Source organism: Gekko japonicus, unplaced genomic scaffold (genome assembly GCF_001447785.1).
Source record: "Gekko japonicus isolate JY-2015 unplaced genomic scaffold, Gekko_japonicus_V1.1 scaffold291, whole genome shotgun sequence".
In the NCBI taxonomy this organism is placed as follows: Eukaryota; Metazoa; Chordata; class Lepidosauria; order Squamata; family Gekkonidae; genus Gekko; species Gekko japonicus.
In genome coordinates, this window is record NW_015175978.1 from 165,753 (window position 1) to 187,433 (window position 21,681).

At 51.1% G+C, this 21,681-nt stretch overlaps 1 protein-coding gene across 1 annotated transcript in view; it reads left to right on the forward strand.

Annotated features, from left to right (window-relative positions):
* Nucleotides 1–961: 961 nt before the first annotated feature.
* CCM2L (cerebral cavernous malformation 2-like) overlaps nt 962–21,681 on the forward strand; it is a 38,545-nt gene continuing 17,825 nt past the window's right edge. The window contains exons 1-3 of the mRNA XM_015426167.1: nt 962–991; nt 12,561–12,728; nt 19,334–19,417. Coding sequence (XP_015281653.1) covers nt 962–991; nt 12,561–12,728; nt 19,334–19,417 — 282 coding nt within the window. The remainder of the gene's footprint in view (nt 992–12,560; nt 12,729–19,333; nt 19,418–21,681) is intronic.

A 21,681-nucleotide genomic window follows, 5' to 3' on the forward strand; every position in this document is an offset into this window, starting at 1 on the left:
CTTCCTAAAATGCATTTATTTTTGAAAATTGGTGGGCGCACGGGGAGGGGGGCGCCAGAAGGGATCCCCGCCTAGGGTGCAAAATAGACTGGGGCCGGCCCTGTTTATACCCCGCCCTTCACTACCCGAAGGAGTCTCAGAGCGGCTTACAATCTCCTTTCCCTTCCCATCCCCACAAAAACACCCTGTGAGGTAGGCGGGGCTCTCAAGAATTGCTCTTGAGAGAAGAGGAGACTGGATTTATACCCCGCCCTTCACTACCCGAAGGAGTCTCAGAGCGGCTGACAATCTCCTTTCCCTTCCCCTCCCCACAACAGACACCCTGTGAGGTAGGCGGGGCTCTCAAGAATTGCTCTTGAGAGAAGAGGAGACTGGATTTATACCCCACCCTTCACTTGGAGTCTCAGAGCGGCTTACAAACTCCTTTCCCTTCCCCTCCCCACAGCAGACACCCTGTGAGGTAGGCGGGGCTGAGAGAGCTCTGATAGAAGCCGCTCTTTTTCAATAACAGCTCTGACAGAACTCTGGCTTGCCCAAGGTCATCCAGCCAGGTGCAAGTGGAGGAATCAAATCCGGTTCTCCCAGATTAGAGTCCGGACACCAAACAGACACAGTGTTTGTGACCGCAGCCTTAACGTGATATAGCGTCCCCCCCAATCTCCAGGCATCCTGACTCGCTCACTCCAACACTCGGCACTTACCAGCCCTGACCGGAGTCCTAGTGGAGACCCCCCTTCTCCAAAACACAGACCCCACTCATACCCCCACACTGCCCCAGGCAGGCCTTTCTTCCTTGCCTCGGTGGGGCGGCTCCATCTGCTTATCAGTCCCCGGCAGGGCAGGAACTTGGCAGCTTGGCTAGGGGCTGGTGGAGTTTCCAGCACAGGATGAGGAAACAAAGGGTGGGCCGAGTAGAGGAAAAGCCGCCTTCCTGGGGACAGGAGCGGAGCAGGGACAGGACATGGAATACGAAGCGAAGAAAGCGAGAAAGGTAGGGGGGACCGGAGGGCGTTTGGGTTCTCTAACAGCCCGGGGGGCTTTTCTGGGGGTGCAGGCTGTATGCCTTACATTTGTAACACTAGCTCATGTTGCTGTTCAGTCGCACAGTTGACTCCGACTCTTCGCGACCCCATGGACCACATCACACCAGGCCCTCCTGACCTCTGTCGTCCTCCGGAGTTTGCTGAACTTCATGTTCGTTGCATGAAATTGCTGAACGGTCGGGTTAGAATGGATAAGAGGAAGTACTTCTTCACCCAAAGAGTGATTAACACTTGGAATTCACTGCCACAGGAGGTGGTGGCGGCAACAAGCATGGACGGCTTCAACAGGGAATTAGATAAGCATATGGAGCAGAGGTCCATCAGTGGCTATTAGCCACAAGGTATAGATAGGGACTCTGGGGCAAGTGATGCTCTGTATTCTTGGTGCTTGGGGGGGGTCAACAGTGGGAGGGCTTCTAATGTCCTGGCCCCACTGGTGGACCTCCTGATGGCACCTGGTATTTCTTGCCACTGTGGGATACAGAGTGTTGGACTGGATGGGCCTTTGGCCTGATCCAACATTGGCATCTCTTATGTTCTTATGCATCGATAACCATCTCATCCTTTGCCGTCCCCGTCTTCTTTGACCTTCAATCTTTCCCAGCATCAGGGTCTTCTCCAGTGAGTGCTCCCTTCTCATTGGGTGGCCAAAGTATTTGAGCTTCAGTTTCATTATCTGGCCTTCCAGGGAACAGTCAGGGTTGATTTCTTTTAGGATTGACTGATTTGATCTTCTTGCAGTCCAAGGGACTTTTCAAGAGTCTTCTCCAGCACCATAGTTCAGAAGAATCTATTCTTCGGCGCTCGGCCTTCCTTATAGTCCAGCTCTTGCAGCCATACATGACTACTGGGAATACCATCTCTTTGACCATGCGGACTTTGGTTGGCAGGGTGATGCTTCATCGGTATATCGCCATGAGACAGATCCTTGAGTTTGTTGGTGCAAATTGCCGAATGCTCCATCTACACCAACTCAAGGTCACCTTCTCCCAGGCAATGCCCGCTAAAAAAAAAAAGGGGGAAACCCGGGCATTGGGTTGCCATCGGTGTTCCCTCTAAGCTGAGTGAGTGTGAGCTAGCTCACAGTTTTTTAGCCTCCGGCTCACACATTTTTTGTCTCCGCTCAGGAAGGGATGGCTCCAGAGCAGACTAATTGATGCAGCAGCCAAATTGCTTGCTCACAACTTCAATGCCAGGAGCTCACACAGTAGAATTTTTGCTCACAAGACGCCACAGCTTAGAGGGAACATTGGTTGCCATCTCCAGGTTGGGAAATTCCTGGAGGTTTGGGGGTGGCGCTTGGGGAGGGGAGGTTGAGGGAGGGGGGGACCCCAGCACTGTGACAGAGTCACCCTCCAGAGCTGCTATTTTTCTCCAGGAGAACTGCACTCTGTGGTCGGGAGATCAGTTGTGATTCCAGGGGACCTCCAGGCTCCAGCTGGAGATTGGCAACCCTAATTTTAGCCAGGCCTTGGATAAAGGGGAGGGGCCAGTTCATACGTTTTCCCTGCCACTGCGGTTGGCTCTGCCTCCCGTGGGAACAATTTTTGTGCTTAGGGGCTGTGGCTCAGTGGCAGAGCATCTGCTCAGCATTTCAGAAGATCCCGGGTTCAATCCCCGGCGTCTCCAGCGAAAAGAATCGGGTAGGAGGTGATGTGAAAGACCTCCGCCTGAGCCCCTGGAGAGCTGCTGCCAGTCTGAGTGGACAAGACTGACTTTGATGGACCAAGGTTCGGATTCAGTATAAGGCAGCTGCCTGTGTTCATGTGTGACCATAGTGACCTCGAGAGACCGCGGGTCTTACTCTGCATAAGGCAGCTCCTCTTATGTCCTGACTACTAGAACTCGAGGGCATCCAGTGAAGCTGACGGGCAGTAGGTTCAGGACGGATAAAAGGAAATACTACTTTACACAGATAGTGATTAAAATGTGGAGTTTGCTGCCAGAGGAAGTTGTGATGGCCACAGGAATCAACAGCTTTAAGAGGGGATTAGATAGATTCATGGAGGATAAGCCTATCAATGGCTACTAGCCATGGTGACTGAGGAGAACCTCCATTTTCAGAAGCACTAATCCTCTGAATCCCAGAGACAGGAGGCAACATCAGGAGGCAACACCAGGGGAAGGCCTAGGCTGGCTGGCCACTATGTGAGACAGGATGCTGGACTAGAGGGACCCTCACTGGTCTGATCCAGCAGTCCTCTTCTGATGTTCTTATCAGGGGAAGGCTTTGGCCTACTTGCCCTGTTGTTGGCCCTCCAGAGGAACCAGTTGGCCACTGTGTAGGTGTTATGTAGTGGGTTGCCGCATGGATAAACGACCGACAACGACGTGGTGCATGGCACGCTTTATTTGGTACACAACAAGAACAAGGAACAAACGGCCGGCAGGCCAACTATATACATACCTGGGGACACACCCCTGGTCACCGTTGGTGGGTTTGAATCTCCCGCCATGGGTCCCATTGGTTCCCCAGTGGAGGGACTAGGAGCCTAGTCCCTATTGTTCTTCCAGAGCCAAGCTCTGGCTGTTCACTGGCCCCCGGTGGTGGTCAGCATACACTACAAAACTGTTTAGAATGTTGGAGGCAGGACTCAGGCTAAGCAGCCAGTGGATAGGGAGACCCTCTGAATGACAGAACGTCACTTCCGGGTGGCGCGCACGCGGGGGTGGGGTTTCCCTCGGGCCCCGATTCCGCGGGAGCGGGAATCGGGGCTTGAAAGCGGGGGGAATTCCGCCCCCCGGGGGCATTTGGCAGCCCTACCACAGTGTGAGACAGGAGGCTGGACTAGATGGACCCTCACTGGTCTGATCCAGCAGGGCTCTCCTGATGTTCTTATGAAGGTCTCGGTCTCTCTGCCCTGTTGTTGGCTCTCCAGAGGAACTGGTTGGCCACTCTGAGACAGGAGGCTGGACGAGATGGACCACTGGTCTGATCCAGCAGGGCTCTTCTGATGTTCTTATGAAGGCCTCGGCCTCTGTGCCCTGTTGTTGGCCCTCCAGAGGAACTGGTTGGGGCCCCTGTGTGAGACAGGAGGCTGGACTAGATGGACGATCACTGGTCTGATCCAGCAGGGCTCTTCTGAGGTTCTTATGAAGGCCTCGGCCTCTGTGCCCTGTTGTTGGCCCTCCAGAGGAACTGGTTGGGGCCCCTGTGTGAGACAGGAGGCTAGACTAGATGGACGCTCACTGGTCTGATCCAGCAGGGCTCTTCTGATGTTCTTATGAAGGCCTCAGCCTCTCTGCCCCATTGTTGGCCCTCCAGAGGAACCGGTTGGCCACTGTGTGAGGCAGGATGCCGAACCAGATGGACCCTCACTGGTCTGATTCAATAGAAGGCAGCTTCCTGTATTGGTGTGTGACTGTGCCCACTGCCCTTCTTCAAAGGGTTCAAAGAGGACTGAAAGAGCTGAGAGAAACCACAGTGGTGGCAGGGTTGTCAACCTTCAGGTGTATCCTGGAGGGCTCCCGGAGTTACAGCTGCTCTCCAGATGGCAGAGATTAGTCCTCCCAGAGCAAATGGCTGCTTTGAAGGGTGGACTCTATAGCCTCATAGCCCCCTGAGGTCCTTTCCCTCCCCAGACTGCATTCTCCCCAGGCTCCACCCCCAAATCTCCAGGAATTTTCCACTGGAGTTGGCAACCATGGTGAATAACCACTTATGGGAGCTGAGTAAGGTTTCCAGCGGTTTCTATCCCCTGGACACCACTTAGGATCCTAGAATCATAGAGCTGGAAGGGACCTCCAGGGTCATCTAGTTCAACCCCCCGCACAATTCAGGAAATTTTCAAATACCTTCCCCCCCCCCACTCACCCCCAGTGACCCCCTGCTCCACGCCCAGAAGATGACAAGAAACCTCCAGGTTCCCCGGCCAAACTGGTCTGGAGAAAAACGCTTCCTGACCCCAAAGTGTCGATCCTGGGCTGTGTAAGAAAGGGCCACAAGAACTAATAATAATAATAACAACAACAACAACAACAATAATCATCATCATCATCTTTCAATTTATTAATCGCTCAATCCTGCAGAGCTTACTGGCTCTGAGCGATTTACAGTTACTCATTCACGCGGGACTAACAATGATTTATGGGGTAAGGGAGAACAACATATATCTTTTTAAATCACACACATCCACAGTCAGCGAGGGTTTGCTCAGCTGCAGGGTCAGACGTATTCCGTCGGCATATTCACTTCGGCTCGGCTAGATGACGTCAGCTTCTCCAGGTCTTGCAGCGCCACACTGCCACCGCCTGGCCGGAACGGCCCATTACAGGCTTCTCAGAGTCAAAGAGATTTTTTTTCTTTAGGCTTTCAATCTCGCGAGCTGAGCATTCCAGTTGTCAGCTAACACCTCCCCCACCGGGGGGGGTCTTTGGTGTGCCCACCCTTTCTAAGGAGTGGTACCCATTTTATCTACTCGCCAAAGCTAAGCACGGATGCAACCCTTCCTGCCCTCCCTCTCGTGATCTGCCCGAGTTCACACAATCGGCATTGCTGTCAGATGGCCATCGAGCCTCTGCTTGAAAACCTCCAAAGAAGGAGCGCCCCCACCTCCCGAGGAAGCCTGTTCCACTGAGGAACCACCTAGCCTCCGCTTGAAAATCTCCAGAGAAGGAGAGCCCACCACCTCCCAAGGAAGCCTGTTCCACTGAGGAACTGGTCTAACTGTCAGGAAGTTCTTCCTCATGTTGAGCCAAAAACTCTTCTGATTTCATTTCAACCCGTCGGTTCTGGTCCGACCTTCTGGGGTGACAGAAAACAACTCCACACCACCTTTGCCCTCTGAGGGGCCTCAGAGGTCTATAACGCCTTGGAGTCCTCCCTCCAAAGCAGACCCTTTCTCCAGGGGAACTGATCTCTGAGGTCCGGAGATCAATTGCAACTCCAGGAAAGCTCCAGGCTCCACCTGGAGGTTGGCCACCCCACACTGCCATGTCTTCCGAGAGCTCGGCCGTGCTCGTCACTTGCGGGTTGGCTTTGAGAGCTCAAACCCCCTCCCTGTGCCAGATGGGCTCTCATGGCCTTTCCCCACCCTGTAACTGATCCGCCACCATCCAAACCCTCTTGGGACCAACTCCCCGGCCAGCTGGCGAGGCCCATCTGTCAGCCCTGGCCGGTCGCCAAGCAGCTACGAGCCAGTCCCCGAGATCGGCGTGTTCAGTTACCTTGGTTGGCTTGCTGTCACCCCCCCGCCCTCCCATGATATATGCTGGTGCCTGAGGCAGGAAACCCACAAGGCAGAGCTCTCAGGAGCAGAACCAGCCGCAAAGACGTCCTGCTCCAGCCCCAACGAGAAGGAGGCATCTTCTATCGAAAGGACCAAGGAGTAGGTGATGTGAAAGGCCTCGGCCTGAGATGCTGAGATCGAGGGCATCCCGTGAAGCTGATGGGCAGTAGGTTCAGGACAGACCGAAGGAAATACTACTTTACACCGAGAGTGGTTAAAATGTGGAATTCGCTGACAGAGGATGCAGTGGAACAGGCAATTTTCAAAGGGGATTAGATAGATTTATGGAGGGTAAGTCTATCAATAATACTAGCCATGGTGGCTGAGGGGAACCTACACAGTCAGAGGCATTAATTTTCTGAATCCTACAGCCAGGAGGCAACATCAGGAGAAGGCCTCGGCCTCTGTGCCTTGTTGTTGGCCCTCCAGAGGAATGGGGTGGCCACTGTGTGAGACAGGAGGCTGGACTGCATGGACCCTCACTGGTCTGATTCAGCAGGGCTCTTCTTATGAAGGCCTCAACCCCTGTTGTTGGCCATCCAGAGGAACTGGTTGGCCGCTGTGTGAGACGAGATGCTGGACTAGATGGACCAGTGGTGTGATCCAGCAGGGCTCTTCTGATGTTCTTATGAAGGCCTCAGCCTCTGTGCCCTGTTGTTGGCCCTCCAGAGGAACTGGTTGGCCACCGTGTGAGACAATATGCTGGACTAGATGGACCAGTGGTCTGATCCAGCAGGGCTCTTCTGATGTTCTTATGACAGCCACTGCCAGTCTGAGTAGACAGTACAGACCTTGATGGTCTCATTCAGTAGAAGGCAGCCCCTACAGCTAGGTGCTTTGTTACTCAAACTGGACCCAAAGAAGGGGGAAATTAGTTTTTAAAAAGGATTCCAGAAAGGAATAACACAGGACCTCGTAGTCTGTTTATATCGGGGTGGATCTCAGTGGGGATATCCCGAAATAAAAAAGGAAGAAAGAGAGAGAATGATTGTAAATGCATAAATTTATTGCACACAAAATAAACTGTTCTTATGTTATAGTAAACAGCACATACAAATAACACCCTTTATATTTCATATTAAAACTGTAATCTAGTATTATCCAGTTTGGTGTAGCCAGTTTGGTGTAGCGGTTAAGTGCACGGACTCTAATCTGGGAGAACCGGGTTTGATTCCCCACTCCTCCACTTGCACCTGCTGGATGACCTTGGGTCAGTCACAAGTTCTTTCAGAGCTGTTCTCTTAAGGGCATTTCTCGAAAGAGTTCTCTCAGCCCCGCCTACCTCACAGGGTGTCTGTTGTGGGGAGGGGAAGGGAAAGGAGTTTGTAAGCCGCTCTGAGACTCCTTTGGGTAGTGAAGGGCGGGGTATAAATCCCATCTCTTCTTCTTCTTCTTCTTCTTCTTCTTCTTCTTCTTCTTCTTCTTCTTCTTCTTCTTCTTCTCCTGGCTGGATGACCTTGGGCAAGCCATAGTTCTGATAAGAGCTGTTCTTGAAAAAGAGCAGTTTCTGTCCAGAGCTCTCTCAGCCCCACCGACCTCCCAGGGTGTCTGTTGTGGGGAGGGGAAGGGAAAGGAGCTTGTAAGCTGCTCTGAGACACCTTTGGGAAGTGAAGGGCGGGGTATAAATCCAGTGTCGTCGTCTTCATCATCATCATATCATATATTAGACCATTCAGATGTATAACTAGAGAGACTGGTAACAACAACAACAACAATCATAATAATAGAATATATATATATAATTTATACCCCACCTCGGAAGCTAAGCAGGGTCGGCCCTGGTTAGTAAATGGATGGGAGACCACCAAAGAAGTTCAGGTCTGCTTTTCAGAGGAAGACAGTGGCGAACCACCTCTGTTCATCTGCCCTCATCTCATCTGATCTGGGATGCTAAGCAGGGTCAGCCCCGGTTAGTATTTTAAATGGGAGACCACCAATGAAGTCCTGGGCTGCCACGCAATGGCACTCCACCTCTGAAGGTCTCTGCCCTGACCTGGGTGCCCGAGGCTGGACCGGGCTCTTACTGTCTCAGGGGCTAAGCAGGGCTTCAGCCCCAGTCAGTACTTGGATGGGGGACCACCAAGGAAGTTCAGGGTCCCTCTGCAGAGGCAGGCAAGGGCAAACCACCTCCAATCATCTCTTGCTTTGAAAACAGCGTGTGGTCGCCATAAGTCAGCGATAACTTGACAGCAAAAAAAAAAGTGAGTGAGAGAGAGAGGTTCTAATGACAACCTTTATGCTTAAAAAACAATAACTAGTACTCATAAGAACATAAGAGAAGCCAATGTTGGATCAGGCCAATGGCCCATCCAGTCCAACTCTCTGTGTCACACAGTGGCCAAAGATACCAGGTGCCCTCAGGAGGTCCAGCAGTGGGGCCAGGACAGCAGAAGACAGAGCATCACTTGCCCCAGACCAAGAGTTCCTATGTATACCTTGTGGCTAATAGCCACGGATGGACCTCTGCTCCATATAAGAACATAAGAGAAGCCATGTTGGATCCGGCCAATGGCCCATCCAGTCCAACTCTCTGTGTCACACAGTGGCCAAAGATACCAGGTGCCCTCAGGAGGTCCAGCAGTGGGGCCAGGACAGCAGAAGACAGAGCATCACTTGCCCCAGACCAAGAGTTCCTATGTATACCTTGTGGCTAATAGCCACGGATGGACCTCTGCTCCATATAAGAACATAAGAGAAGCCATGTTGGATCCGGCCAATGGCCCATCCAGTCCAACTCTCTGTGTCACACAGTGGCCAAAGATACCAGGTGCCCTCAGGAGGTCCAGCAGTGGGGCCAGGACACCAGAATTCAGAGCATCTCCTGCTCTATGTACACCTGTGTCCTCCATCCATACAGGATACAAGCAGACCTCTACAAAGTGTGCCGGACTTCCTTGCTCGTTTTCTCACCGTTTTGCTCGTGGAGAGAATCTGGGGAAATGTCCGGATGGACTCTGGGAGAAATCCCACACGGACGGCATGAAGGTCAGAGGGGGCCACTTTCCACGTGCTTCCCTTTGCAAACACAAGCAGAAATAAAGCCTGTAGAGTGACAATTCCATGCCAGTGTGCTGAATTTAGGCCATGGGGCTGTGCTTTTTAAAAATTGTCTCGACACAAGAAATTTGGCTTTTCTGGCAGAGCATCTGTGCCGCCATCTGCATGCAGAAGAGTCTATACCAGGGGTGGCCAAACTGTGGCACGGGAGCCACATGCGGCTCTTTCACACATATTGTGCGGCTCCAGGCAGGGCGGTTGGGGAAGTGAAGGGGAGGAATCCCTCCCCGGTTGGTCTTCCCTTCCCCTTGCTTTCTTTCCACCTCTCCCTCCCCCCATCTCCTCCCTCCCTCCCTCCCCATCGAAAGTTAAATATCTCAGGGGTCATTTCGTAGAAAAAGAGGTGCAAGGTGTCAGAAGGCAACACCCAGGAAATGACCCCTGATCATTATCAATACCTGTTTTTACCCCTTCTGCTTTTATTTTTGGCAGTCTCATTTAATGTTCATAAAAAGCAAATTTGAATATTTTCCACTAAAAACATGTAGGTTATATATTTGTTCATGCCTTGTAGCTCTCAGATATCTGACGTTTATTCTGTGTGGTTCTTACGTTAAGCAAGTTTGGCCACCCCGGTCGATACGGAGGCATTTTGGGCAACTGGCAATATTTCCACCAACTAGTATCCATTTTCTTCAACTCTTCTCTGTTGTTGGATGAGCGGAGGCTCTAGCACCTGGCAAGAGAACCTCAGGAGGAGGAGGAGGAGGAGGAGGAGGAGGAGAAGAGAAGAGATTGGATTTATACCCCGCTCTTCACTACCCAAAGATGTCTCAGAGGGGCGTACAATCTCCTTTCCCTTCCCCTCCCCACAACAGACACCCTGTGAGGTAGGCGAGGCTGAGAGAGCTCTGACAGAAACTGCTGTTTTTCAAGAACAGCTGTGCCAGAACTTGGGTTTGCCCAAGGTCATCCAGCCAGGTGCAAGTGGAAGAGTGGGGAATCAAACCCGGTTCTCCCAGATTAGAGTCTGCACGCTTAACCACTACACCAAACTGGCTCTGATGGATCAGACCAATAGTCCATCTAGTCCAGCATCCTGTCTCACACAATCTGTCAGGTTCCCAGTCAAATCACTCTCCACACACGCTTTCTTTAGTGAAAGGTTTATGTAGAGATTTGAGATGCTCATGGGTTCAGACTCTGTCTGAGGGGCAAAGGAGGGAAAGCAGCGTATAATTGCAACCCTCAAATTCCATTCATACACGTCAGCGATATTACAAAGACCGTGAAAGATATACGGTCTATCACTAGCCAAACACAGACTCTGCTCAAGGACACTTCCCGTGTGAAAAGATGTCTTTGAGGCGCCATGGAAGAATGACCGAAGCTAGCCTCCCTAAACTCTACAGACATTCACTCCCCCACCCCCAGGAATGCAATGGCAGGTGAGGGCAAGTGATAAAGATGCAGAAATAACAACAACAACAACAAGAGGAGGAGGAGGAGGAGATTGGATTTATACCCCGCCCTTCACTACCCAACGGAGTCTGTATTCAAAGGACGGGCCGTTTTTCTCCTGGCTAGTTTGGGGCAGTTATGTATTGAGCCTGAAGCAATACCTGGAACTGGTTGAGCTTGTTCCTCCAGAACAATAGCTGACCAGGATCCTGGAGTTGACCAGTTGAAAAGTAGTGTAATGTAAACAGCCTGTCCTTGGGAGTGGGGTGTGTTTGAGTGTGGTGTTTGCATGCTTTAAAACCAGGCAGCAGTCTTGGAGTTTTGTCTTTTTAGTATGCCTGGAATCAAGGAGGAGGAGGAGGAGGAGATTGGATTTATACCCCGCCCTTCACTACCCAAAGGTGTCTCAGAGCGGCTTACAAACTCCTTTCCCTTCCCCTCCCCACAACAGACACCCTGTGAGCAGTGTTCCCTCTAAGCTGAGTTAGTGTGAGCTAGCTCACAGATTTTTAGCCTCCAGATCACAGATTTTTGTTTTAGCTCAGGGAGGATGGCTCCAGAGCAAGCTAATTTATGCAGTGGCCAAATCACTCACTCACAACTTTAATGCCAGTAGCTCACAAAGAAGAAGTTTTGCTCACAAGACTCCACAGCTTAGAGGGAACATTGCCTGTGAGGTAGGCGGGGCTGAGAGAGCTCTGACAGAAACTGCTCTTTTTCAAGAACGGCTCTTATCAGAACTATGGCTTGCCCAAGGTCATCCAGCCAGGTGCAAGTGGAGGAGTGGGGAATCAAACCCGGTTCTCCCAGATTAGAGTCCGCACACTTAACCACTACACCAAACTAACAAATGGTTGGGAGCAGGGAGTGAATGGGATACACAGAGCATGATTATACTGAAACAGGACAGGTGTGACTGCACTGGGTTGGAAATACAACAGGTACAGTGGGTCAAATGCCCGAGTCTGACACCAACCAGCTCCTGTGGAGGGCCACCAACACAGCATAGAAAACCAAGGCCTTCCCCTGATGTTGGCTCCTGGCACTTAGATTCAGAGGTGACTGCTTCCGAACATGGAGGTTCCCTTCAGTCACCATGGCTAGCAGCCACTGACAGACCTCTCCTCCACGAATCTGTCTAATCCCCTTTTAAGGCCATCTATGCCTGTGGCCATCACTACACCCTCTGGCTGCGAATTCCACATTTTAGTCGCTGGTTGCGTGAAGAAGTATTTCTGTAGTGTATTCAATAGCTAACATTGAATGCCTATGTTTGTGAACCAGCTCATTGCCATCTCATGTTAAGCTTCAGCCTGGGCTAGGATCCTAATGTAACCAATAGGAGCACTAGCCCAGGACGTGTCATCCAATCACCTCGCAGAGTGGGATCGCTTGTGATTGGCCATTATCCCTTCAACCTGATAGGTTGTTATTTGTTCAGTGGGTGTGGCTACATTAGCCGGGAATGTTTAAATACAGAGCAGCCAGTGTATGAACTTCGATGGGTTCTGGCTGGCGATTGTTGTACCGTGTTGGAGAAGTAACGAAGCTGAAGAATAAAAGCCACATTCTTGCTGAATCACTCTCCGACTCTTTGTTAAGTTCGCGACTTAACAATTTCTTTTTCTCCGCCCTGAACCTACTGCCCGTCAGCTTCGTTGGATGCCCTCCAGTTCCAGCATTTTGGGAGAGGGAGAAAAGGCTCCCCCTGTCCCCTTTCTCTGTCCCGTGTGTGATTTTATGAACCTGTATCATCGCCCCCCCACCCCCGCTTAGTTGTCTCTTTTCTAAACTGACCCACCTCCTTCTCCTGTTTCTCCCCCCTTTTTAGGGGTTTGTGTCTCCCATCAAAAGGCTGGTTTTCCCCAAGGCGGCTCGGAAGCAGGCCTTCAAGAACCCCATCTGTCGGCGCCCTCTGCACTCTGTCCCGCTGTACCCCCCGGACTATCTCATCGACCCCCACATCCTCCTACATGACTACGTGGAAAAGGAGGTGAAGGTAAGGCGGGCAAAGGGATAAAGAGTGGCTGTTTCTGGGACCCGGCGTGGAACAGCTCTGCAATGAACTCGACTCTTGCCATTTGCAGGAGGGGGTAAGAACCACAGAAGAGCCTTCTGCTGGGTCAGACCAGTGAGGGTCCATCTAGTCCAGCATCCCATCTCACACAGTGGCCACCCAGTTCCTCTGGAGGGCCAGCAACAGGGCATGGAGGCTGAGGCCTTCATAAGAACATCAGAAAAGCCCTGCTGGGTCAGACCAGTGAGGGTCCATCTAGTCCAGCATCCTGCCTCACACAGTGGCCAACCAGTTCCTCTGGAGGGCCAACAACAGGGCAGAGAGGCCGAGGCCTTCATAAGAACATCAGAAGAGCCCTGCTGGATCAGACCAGTGAGGGTCCATCTAGTCCACCATCCTGCCTCACACAGTGGCCAACCAGTTCCTCAGGAGGGCCAACATTACAGGGCAGGGAGGCTGAGGCCTTTGTAAGAACATCAGAAGAGCCCTGCTGGATCAGACCAGTGGTTCCTCTAGTCCAGCATCCTGTCTCATACAGTGGCCAACCAGTTCCTCTGGATGCCCAATAACAGGGCATAGAGGCCGAGGCCGTCCGCTGATGTTACTTTTTGGCTCTGAGATCCAGAGGATTACTGCTTCTGAATGTGGAGGTTCCCCTCAGTCCCCATAGCTAGTAGCCACTGATAGGGTTACTTTATACGAATCTATCTAATTTCCTTTTAAAGCCATTTTATTCCTGTGGCCATCACTACATCCTCTGGCAGCCAGTTCCACATTTTAATCACCTATTAGCTTCATCGGATGCCCTCCAGATCTAGTATTTGGGGAGATAAAAATTTCTCTTTGTCAGCTTTAGAGTGAGTATAAATGGGCAATTTTCTCTTTGTCAGTTTTTAGAGTGAGTAAGTGGTGAAGGGTGGTAAGCAGTGGGGTACCGCAGGGATCAGTACTTGGTCCGATGCTTTTTAACTTGTTCATTAATGATTTGGAGTTGGGAGTAAGCAGTGAAGTAGCTAAATTTGCGGATGACATGAAATTGTTCAGGGTGGTGAGAACCATCTAGTCCAGCATCCTGTCTCACACAGGGGCCAACCAGTTCCTCTGGCGGGCCAACAACAGGGCAGAGAGGCCGAGGCCTTCATAAGAAGAGCCCTGCTGGATCAGCCCAGTGGTCCATCCAGTCCAGCATCCTGTGACACACAGTGGCCAACCAGTTCCTCTTGATGGCCAACAACAGGGCATAGAGGCCGAGGCCTTCATAAGAACCTAAGAAGAGCCCTGCTGGGTCAGGCCAGTGAGGGTCCCTCTAGTCCAGCATCCTGCCTCACACAGGGGCCAAACAGTTCCTCTGGAGGGTCAACCACAGGGCAGAGAGGCCGAGTCCTCCATAAGAGCATCAGAAGAGCCCTGCTGGGTCAGGCCAGTGGTCCATCCAGTCCAGCATCCTCTCCACATACTGGCCAACCAGTTCCTCTGAATGGCCAACAACAGGGCAGAGAGTCCAAGGCCTTCACTTGAAGATCAGGGTATAAAACCAATTCTTCTTCTTCATCGTCTTCATCTTCTTCTTTGTCTTCTTCATCTTCTGCTTCTTCTTTTCCCTCCTCCTCCTCCACATTTTAATCACTCTCTGTATAGTAGGCTGTACTTGCTGGGCAGTTGTGCGGGCTATGTTTAGATAAAGTGTTTTGATTTGAATACTCCAGAAGTATCATCTAAGCACTAAACTGTTGTTACTCGTGTTTTTAAGCCTAAACTTCAGGTTTATTATTTTTTAAATTTACTTTATGTATTATTTTCCAAAGTCGATATCCCACCTTCCTGCCCTCACAAGGACCTCCAAGGTGCCTTTCTCACCGAGCAATCAAGGCAGATTACAAAATATCAGGGCTGTTTTTGGGCAGGAACGCACAGAAGTTCCGGCTGGCTTCCAAGTTGGCCACACCCAGCAGGAACTCATTAGCATAATAGGCCACACCCAACAGCAGGAACTCATTAGGACTGGCTACATTAGGGGTGTGTGGCCTAACATGCAAAGGAGTTCCTGCTACAAAAAAGGTTTTGACAACTAACAAGGTAAACAGAATAAGAAGGGAAAGGTGGGTGTGGCTGGATGAGCACCCTTCTGGTAACATGGGGGTGTGGCCTAATATGCCAATGAGTTGTGCTGTCAGGGGTGTGGCCTAATATGCTAATAGGTTTCTGCTGTTGGGTGTGGCCTATTATGCTAATGAGGTCCTGCTGGGCTTTTTCCGCAAAAAAAAGCCCTGCAAAATATAGAGTTCATTCAGACAGCACGAGACACCCGGCGACGATGCCGTTGGACTTGGATTGCAGAAGTAAGGAAACGATGCAAACACTGCCTAAGGCATGACATAGTATAACCCAGGGGTCCCGAACACGGTGGCCAGGGGTGCCATGACATCCACCGACAGTTTTCTTGGTACCCGCCAAATATTTTTAGAAAGCGGGTGGGGCTTTAGCCCAGCGAGGCTTCTGATCGGCCATTCGAGATTTGATTGGCTGTGCAGACTTTTTGAAACGTTGCTTTGGCAGCAGCGGCCGTCACAGTGCAAGGACCTTCACTGGGTGGCTCGTGCCGGCCATTTTGTGGCTGGCTCTGCGGTGGCTCGAGGGGTTAAGACGCTGAACTGCAGGTTGGAAGGTCGGTCGTTCAGCAGTTCGAGACCCGAGGGCCGCGTGACGGAGTGAGCACCCATCTCTGGGCCCAGCTCCTGCCAACCTAGCAGTTCGAAAGCAAGAAACTGCAAGTAGATAAATAGGGACCGCTTCGGTGGGAAGGGAACAGCGTTCCGTGCGCCTTGGTGTTTAGTCATGCCGGCCACATGACCACAGAAACGTCTTCGGACAGCGCTGGCTCTTCGGCTTGGAAACTGAGATGAGCATGTCCTGACCGGGGTCCTCTCCAGGGCCTCAGCCTGGGGTACAAGGAACAACCAACACAAGGTTACTTTTAGGGTTCCCAACTAGACTGGAGCAAAGTAACCGAAGTCTCCAGGCTTAACACAGGAACACCATTCAAAGAACAAGCTCTGCAGTCTGCACCACAGGGCTTGAACAAGAAACACAATTGGTAGTAGAAAGACCTAGCAGTCTGAGACACAAGATTTAGGCTTTGAAGCTCTTGAGGCTGAATCACCCAGACAAGGTAAAAATATAAGTTTCTTTATTTAAATAAATTGTGTAAAGTTATAAAACACGAGACTTAGGTAGTGAAGGAACAAAATAACAAAATCTAAGCATTTCCAGCATAGCTAATACTTACAAGCAGCATACAAGCAGGTTTTACCCATAATAGGTTCAGAGATGCAAAGAGTCCTGAGACACAGAGTATAAGTCCAAACTGCATCTCCCCACCGAGGTGGTAAGTCCAAGTATCAAGGCATAATGGAGGGTTGCTCGGAGTCTTAGCCTGCTTGGCCGAGACCCCAAAGAATCCTGCCTGGTTACCAAGACCTAGGGTTCTTATAGAAAAAGGGGGCATGAATGATTCAGGCCTGTTAACCATTCATGACCGGGCAATGTGATGTCACTCTTGCCAGTATCCAAGGTAACCAAGATATCCCATAATACTTGTTTATGAGCTCTGGGGAATCGAAACTTAAAATTCAACAGATAACCCGATTCCCCTCCCAACACAGGTGCAATCACTTGGGAATGTTGCTAATTAATTAATGGCCTCCAAGGCCAGCACTGCTAAGTATTCGCAGCTGGGAGAGCTAGGGAGTGAAGGACATAACTCTCCCCTTATCTGTGTGTCCCTTGTCTCTAAGGAGACTTCTAGGCGCAAGGAGACGAAGAGACGCCTTCAAGATTTACACCAACATACTTTGATAGCACATTCCAGGCCTAGCACAGACCCAGAATCCTCTTTGACTAAAGTTTGGTCAAGTAACCCAAACAGGCAAACAAAATGGTGTCTGAATTGCATTACAGAGCACCGCCCCCTAGAGTTGGATTCGACAGGCTTTCGAGCAAGGGAACCTTTACCTTTACCCCCTGCCTCCTGCAGCAGCCATTTTGTGGCTGTGCTTGCTGCACTGTGTGAGAATGCCAAAGATAGTGCAGACTCTCAAAGGCTGGGGCCCCCTGCTATACGCAATGCCAAATGGATTGCAAAGGTCGAAGACAGTGCGGCAGAGGTGAGATGATACAGACAATAAATCTTGCGATAGACTGCAGTCCTGTTCCTCTTACCAAAGCTCCCTCCTAGACTTACATTTACTGCAAGTCTGATTCCCTTATAAAAATGGCCTCCTGAAGACTGACGTTTTGCACATAGCACGGGAGCCTTTGTGACCTTCCGAGTCAGGCCATTTCTCAAGGTGGGAACCACAGCAGAGAACAAACATGTACAGGCACCCGTTTGCCAGGTGGCGCCCTGAGAAGGCTTTGCCAGGGGTCATTTTGTAGAAAAAGAGGCGACGGAGCTCATTAGCATAACTCATTAGCATAACTCATTTGCATGTGCCACACCCCCTGACATCACCGGAAGCGTGTCAGAAGGCAACACCCACCGCTCAGGCTCCACTGGACTGTTTTGGATTGCTAGCTACTGGGGGGGGGAGTGCAGATCTGTCCTCGCAGAGGAGGGAGAGCTTGTACCTGAATAAAACCTGGCCTTAAAGGTGCCACTGGACTGTTTTGGGCCGGCGGGGGGGGGGGACTCTGCAACTTACCTGGCTGCTTCTTGCTCTGACTGAGGGCTGCTGGGAGCAGGGGGCGGGGCTTGTTGCATGTGCCCATCCCCTGGGCTCTTTACTGCCGGAGCTCCGCTCCTGTGCGCTCCTGCAGGAAATGACCTGTGGGCTTTGCTTAGATTCATGAACCTGTGATGATGGAGTATGCCCCTATATACATCCATGGTGCAGCCTCATTTGGAGTACTGTGTACACTTCAGGTCACCGCACCTCAAAAAAAGATATTATAGCCTTGGGAAAGGTGCAGAAAAGGGCAACTGAAATCATTAAGGGAATGGAACACCTTCCCGATGAAGAAAGGTGTAAGGGGTTAGGGCTCTTTAGCTTGGGGAAATGGCAACTGAGGGGTGACGTGACAGAGGTTTACAAAATCATGCACAGGATAGAGCAGGTTGAGAAAGAACTAATCTTCTCCCTTTCTCACAGTACAAGAACTGGCGGGCACTCAATGAAATTAATGAGCCGTAGGCTTAGAACAGATAAAAGGAAATCCTTCTTCACCCAAAGAGTCATTAACAGATGGAATTCACTGTCACAGGAAGTGGTGGCAGCTAGAAGGATAGTTTCAACAGCCTGCTTCGGCGGGCAGGGCGGGATATAAATTAAATAAATAAATAGATAAATAAATAAATAAATAGACATGAGTGGCTATGAGCCACAAAGAAGAAGAAGAAGAGATTGGATTTATACCCTGCCCTTCACTACCCGAAGGTGTCTCAGAGCGGCTTACAAACTCCTTTCCCTTCCCCTCCCCACAACAGACACCCTGTGAGGTAGGTGGGGCTCAGAGAGCTCTTGACAGAAACTGCTCTTTTTCAAGGACAGCTGTTATCAGAGCTATGGCTTGCCCAAAGCCATCCAGCCAGGTGCAAGTGGAGGAGTGGGGAATCCAACCCGGTTCTCCCAGATTAGAGTCCGCGCACTTAACCAGAACACCAAACTGAGCACCCGCTGCCTGTCCCAGCCACAGGTATAGATGGAACTCTCGGTCTGGGGCAAGTGTTTTCTTGGTGCTTAGGGGGGAGCAACAGTGGGAGGGCTTCTGGAGTTCTGGCCGCATTGCTGGACCTCCTGATGGCATGTGGGTTTTGGCCCCTGTGTGACACAGAGTGTCGGACTGGATGGGCCACTGGGCTTGATCCAACATGGCTTCTCATGTTCTTGTAGCAGGAGAGGTGGTCTGCCTTTTGTGTATGAATTGTAGACTTCCATCAGTGCACATCAAAGTAGCTTTAAATTTGCTGTAATACACACAAAGATCTTTCTGTCCGCGCTTGCGTGTTTGGATGATTAGAACTAGAGAATCTGGTCGATGGTTTCCAGCAGAATAAGGTTACTTTTTTAAAAGAAAAATCCTGCTTTAGAGATTCCCACCCCCCTCTTTACCAGAGGTCATTTCGGGGGGGGATCGCGGGGGATCGCAGTTCCCCCAGGTGAGGTACGGGGGGCGGGGCACATGACGAAGCCCCGCCCCCTGCTTCCGGCCGCCCCCTGCTTCCGGCCCTCATTCAGCCAGGAGGAGGCAGGAGAAGAGGGAGGGTAAGTTGCTTCCTCCCTGCCTCTCCCCATCCCTGCCTGCCTGGGGCCAGGGAGGGCCTTCGCGGGGCTTCCTCGCACTCCCGCCGGCCTTGCAGGTCCACCGCCGGGCCCCTCATGGGGCTTGGCAGTGGAGCTGCAAGGCTGGCGGCGGTGATGTCAGGGGGTGTGGCCTTATGACACACTTCCGGTGATGTCAGGGGGTGTGGCATATGCTAATGAGTTATGCTAATGAGTTCCCCTAGCTCTTTTTCTACGAAACGACCCCTGCTCTCTACCATCTTAATCTTCTCTCCCTGGTGACTCCTTCTGCTTTCTCTTCCTCTCCAGTTTTTAGGCCACCTGACCTGGGTGACGGCTTCCTTGAATCCCTCCAGCCGTGAAGAACTGCTGCAGCTCCTGGATACTGCCAGGGTAATCCTACGATGCACTTCAGTGTAGTTTAAAAGGTAAAAGGTCAAGGTTCCCCTTGCTCGAAAGCCACTCGAATCCAACTCCAGGGTTGCGGCGCTCGTCTCCGTTTCCAAGCCGAAGAGCCAGCGCTGTCCGAAGATGTTTCCGTGGTCATGTGGCCGGCATGACTAGACGCCAAGGCGCACGGAACGCTGCGACCTTCCCACCGAAGTGGTCCCTATTTATCTACTTGCAATGTCTTGCTTTCGAACTGCTAGGTTGGCAGGAGTTTGTTTGGTCCTGTTCAAATAGTCATGTGCTCGGAACATGTTGCGCCAGAAAGAGGGTTGGGACCAGCGTTAGGGGTTATGAATGGGTGCGAAGTTAATGTTAAAGGATCTGGGTATATACTGTACATGCAAGAGGGCTGTCAAGTCACAACCAACTTATGGCAACCCCAGCTAGGGGCTCTCAAGGCAAGTGAGGTGCAGAGGTGGTTAAGCCGTTGCCTTCCTCTGCAGAGTCTTCCTCGGTGGTCTCCCATCCAAGGACTAACCAGGACTGATCCTGCTTCGCTTCTGAGAACTGACGAAATCGGGCCGTACCTTCCCTCCCACATATGTACTACAGAATAGGGGTTCCAACCAACGCTCCCTCTAAGCTGTGGGGTCTTGTGAGCAAAAATTCTACTTTGTGAGCTGCCGACACTAAAGTTGTGAGCGAGCGATTTGGCTGCTGCATAAATTAGTTTGCTCTGGAGCCCTCCTTCCTGAGCTGAGGCAAAAAAGTGTGAGCCAGAGGCTAAAAAACGGTGAGCTGGCTCACACTAGCTCAGCTTAGAGGGAACACTGGTTTAACTTAAGATTTTAATATGTAGTATATGTTTTAAATTTTTATGTATATGATTGTTTTACCATGGCAAGTGTTCTTGCCTCTGTAAGCCGCCCTGAGCCCTCGGGGGAGGGCGGGGTATAAGTACGAAAAATAAATAAATAAATAAACCTATGTTCCCTCTAAGCTGTAGAGTCCTGTGAGCAAAAATTCTACTTTGTGAGCTACTGGCATTAAAGTTGTGAGCAGGTGATTTGGCTACTGCATAAATTAGTGTGTTCTGGAGCCCTCCTTCCTGAGCCAAGGCAAAAATCTGTGAGCCGGAGGCTAAAAAACTGTGAGCTAGCTCACACTAACTCAGCTTAGAGGGAACACTGGTTCCAACAGAAGAGCCCTGCTGGATCAGACCAATAGTCCATCTAGTCCAGCATCCTGTCCCACACAGGAGAAGAGAAGAAGAGATTGGATTTATACCCTGCCCTTCACTATTCACAGCGGCTTACAATCTTTTCCCCCTTCCCCTGCCCACAACAGACACCCTTCTGAGATAGGTGGGGCTGAGTTCTTTTGAGAACTGCTCTTGAGAGAACTTGTGACTGACCCCAGGTCACACTAGCAGCTGCATGTGGTGGAGTGGGGAATCAAACCCGGTTCTCCCAGATTAGAGTCCCGCGGACCTAGCCTAATAACATCAGAAATGGATGCTGTCGTTTGATGTGAAGTATCTAAGGAGGATAGCTTCATTAATAACCATGAATGATGGGGAAATAGGGTTCCTGTTCAGTCTCCCGGAATCCGTAAGCCAACTGCCCTGGAACTCAAAGGTGATGGGTAGAGTTGCCAACTCCCTCTTGGGAAATACCTGGAGATTTGGGGTGGCGCCGGGGAGGAAGAAGTTTGGGAAGACGAAGGACCCCAGTGGACTATAGTGCCATAGAGTCCACCTTCCAAAGCAGCCATTTTCTCCATGGGAACTGATCTTTCATCTGGAGAGCAGTTGTCATCCCAGGAGATCTCCAGCCCCCACCTGGAGGTTGGCAACACTAGGTCAGAAGGGCACTCCCCTTTTTATCAACTAACAAACAACATGAACATGGGAGGGCCCGCACTGGTGGTTCTCGGATTCGTGGGGGCCCAGGGTCAGAAAAGAGAACTGGAGGTACAACACCAAAACTGGGAACTGAGGTCTGGGGCAGTGTTCCCTCTAAGATGAGCTGGTGTGAGCTAGCTCGTAGTTTTCCAGCCTCCAGCTCACAGATATTTGTCTCCGCTCAGGACAGACGGCTCCAGAGCAAACTCATTTCTGCAGTAGCCAAATTGTTTGCTCACCACTTTAATGCCAGGAGTTCACCAAGGAGAACTTTTGCTCACAAGTCTCCCCAGCTTAGCGGGAGCATTGGACTGGGGTGGTGCTCTACTGCTTTTCCCCTGTCTTGTGCGGCTTGACTCACTCA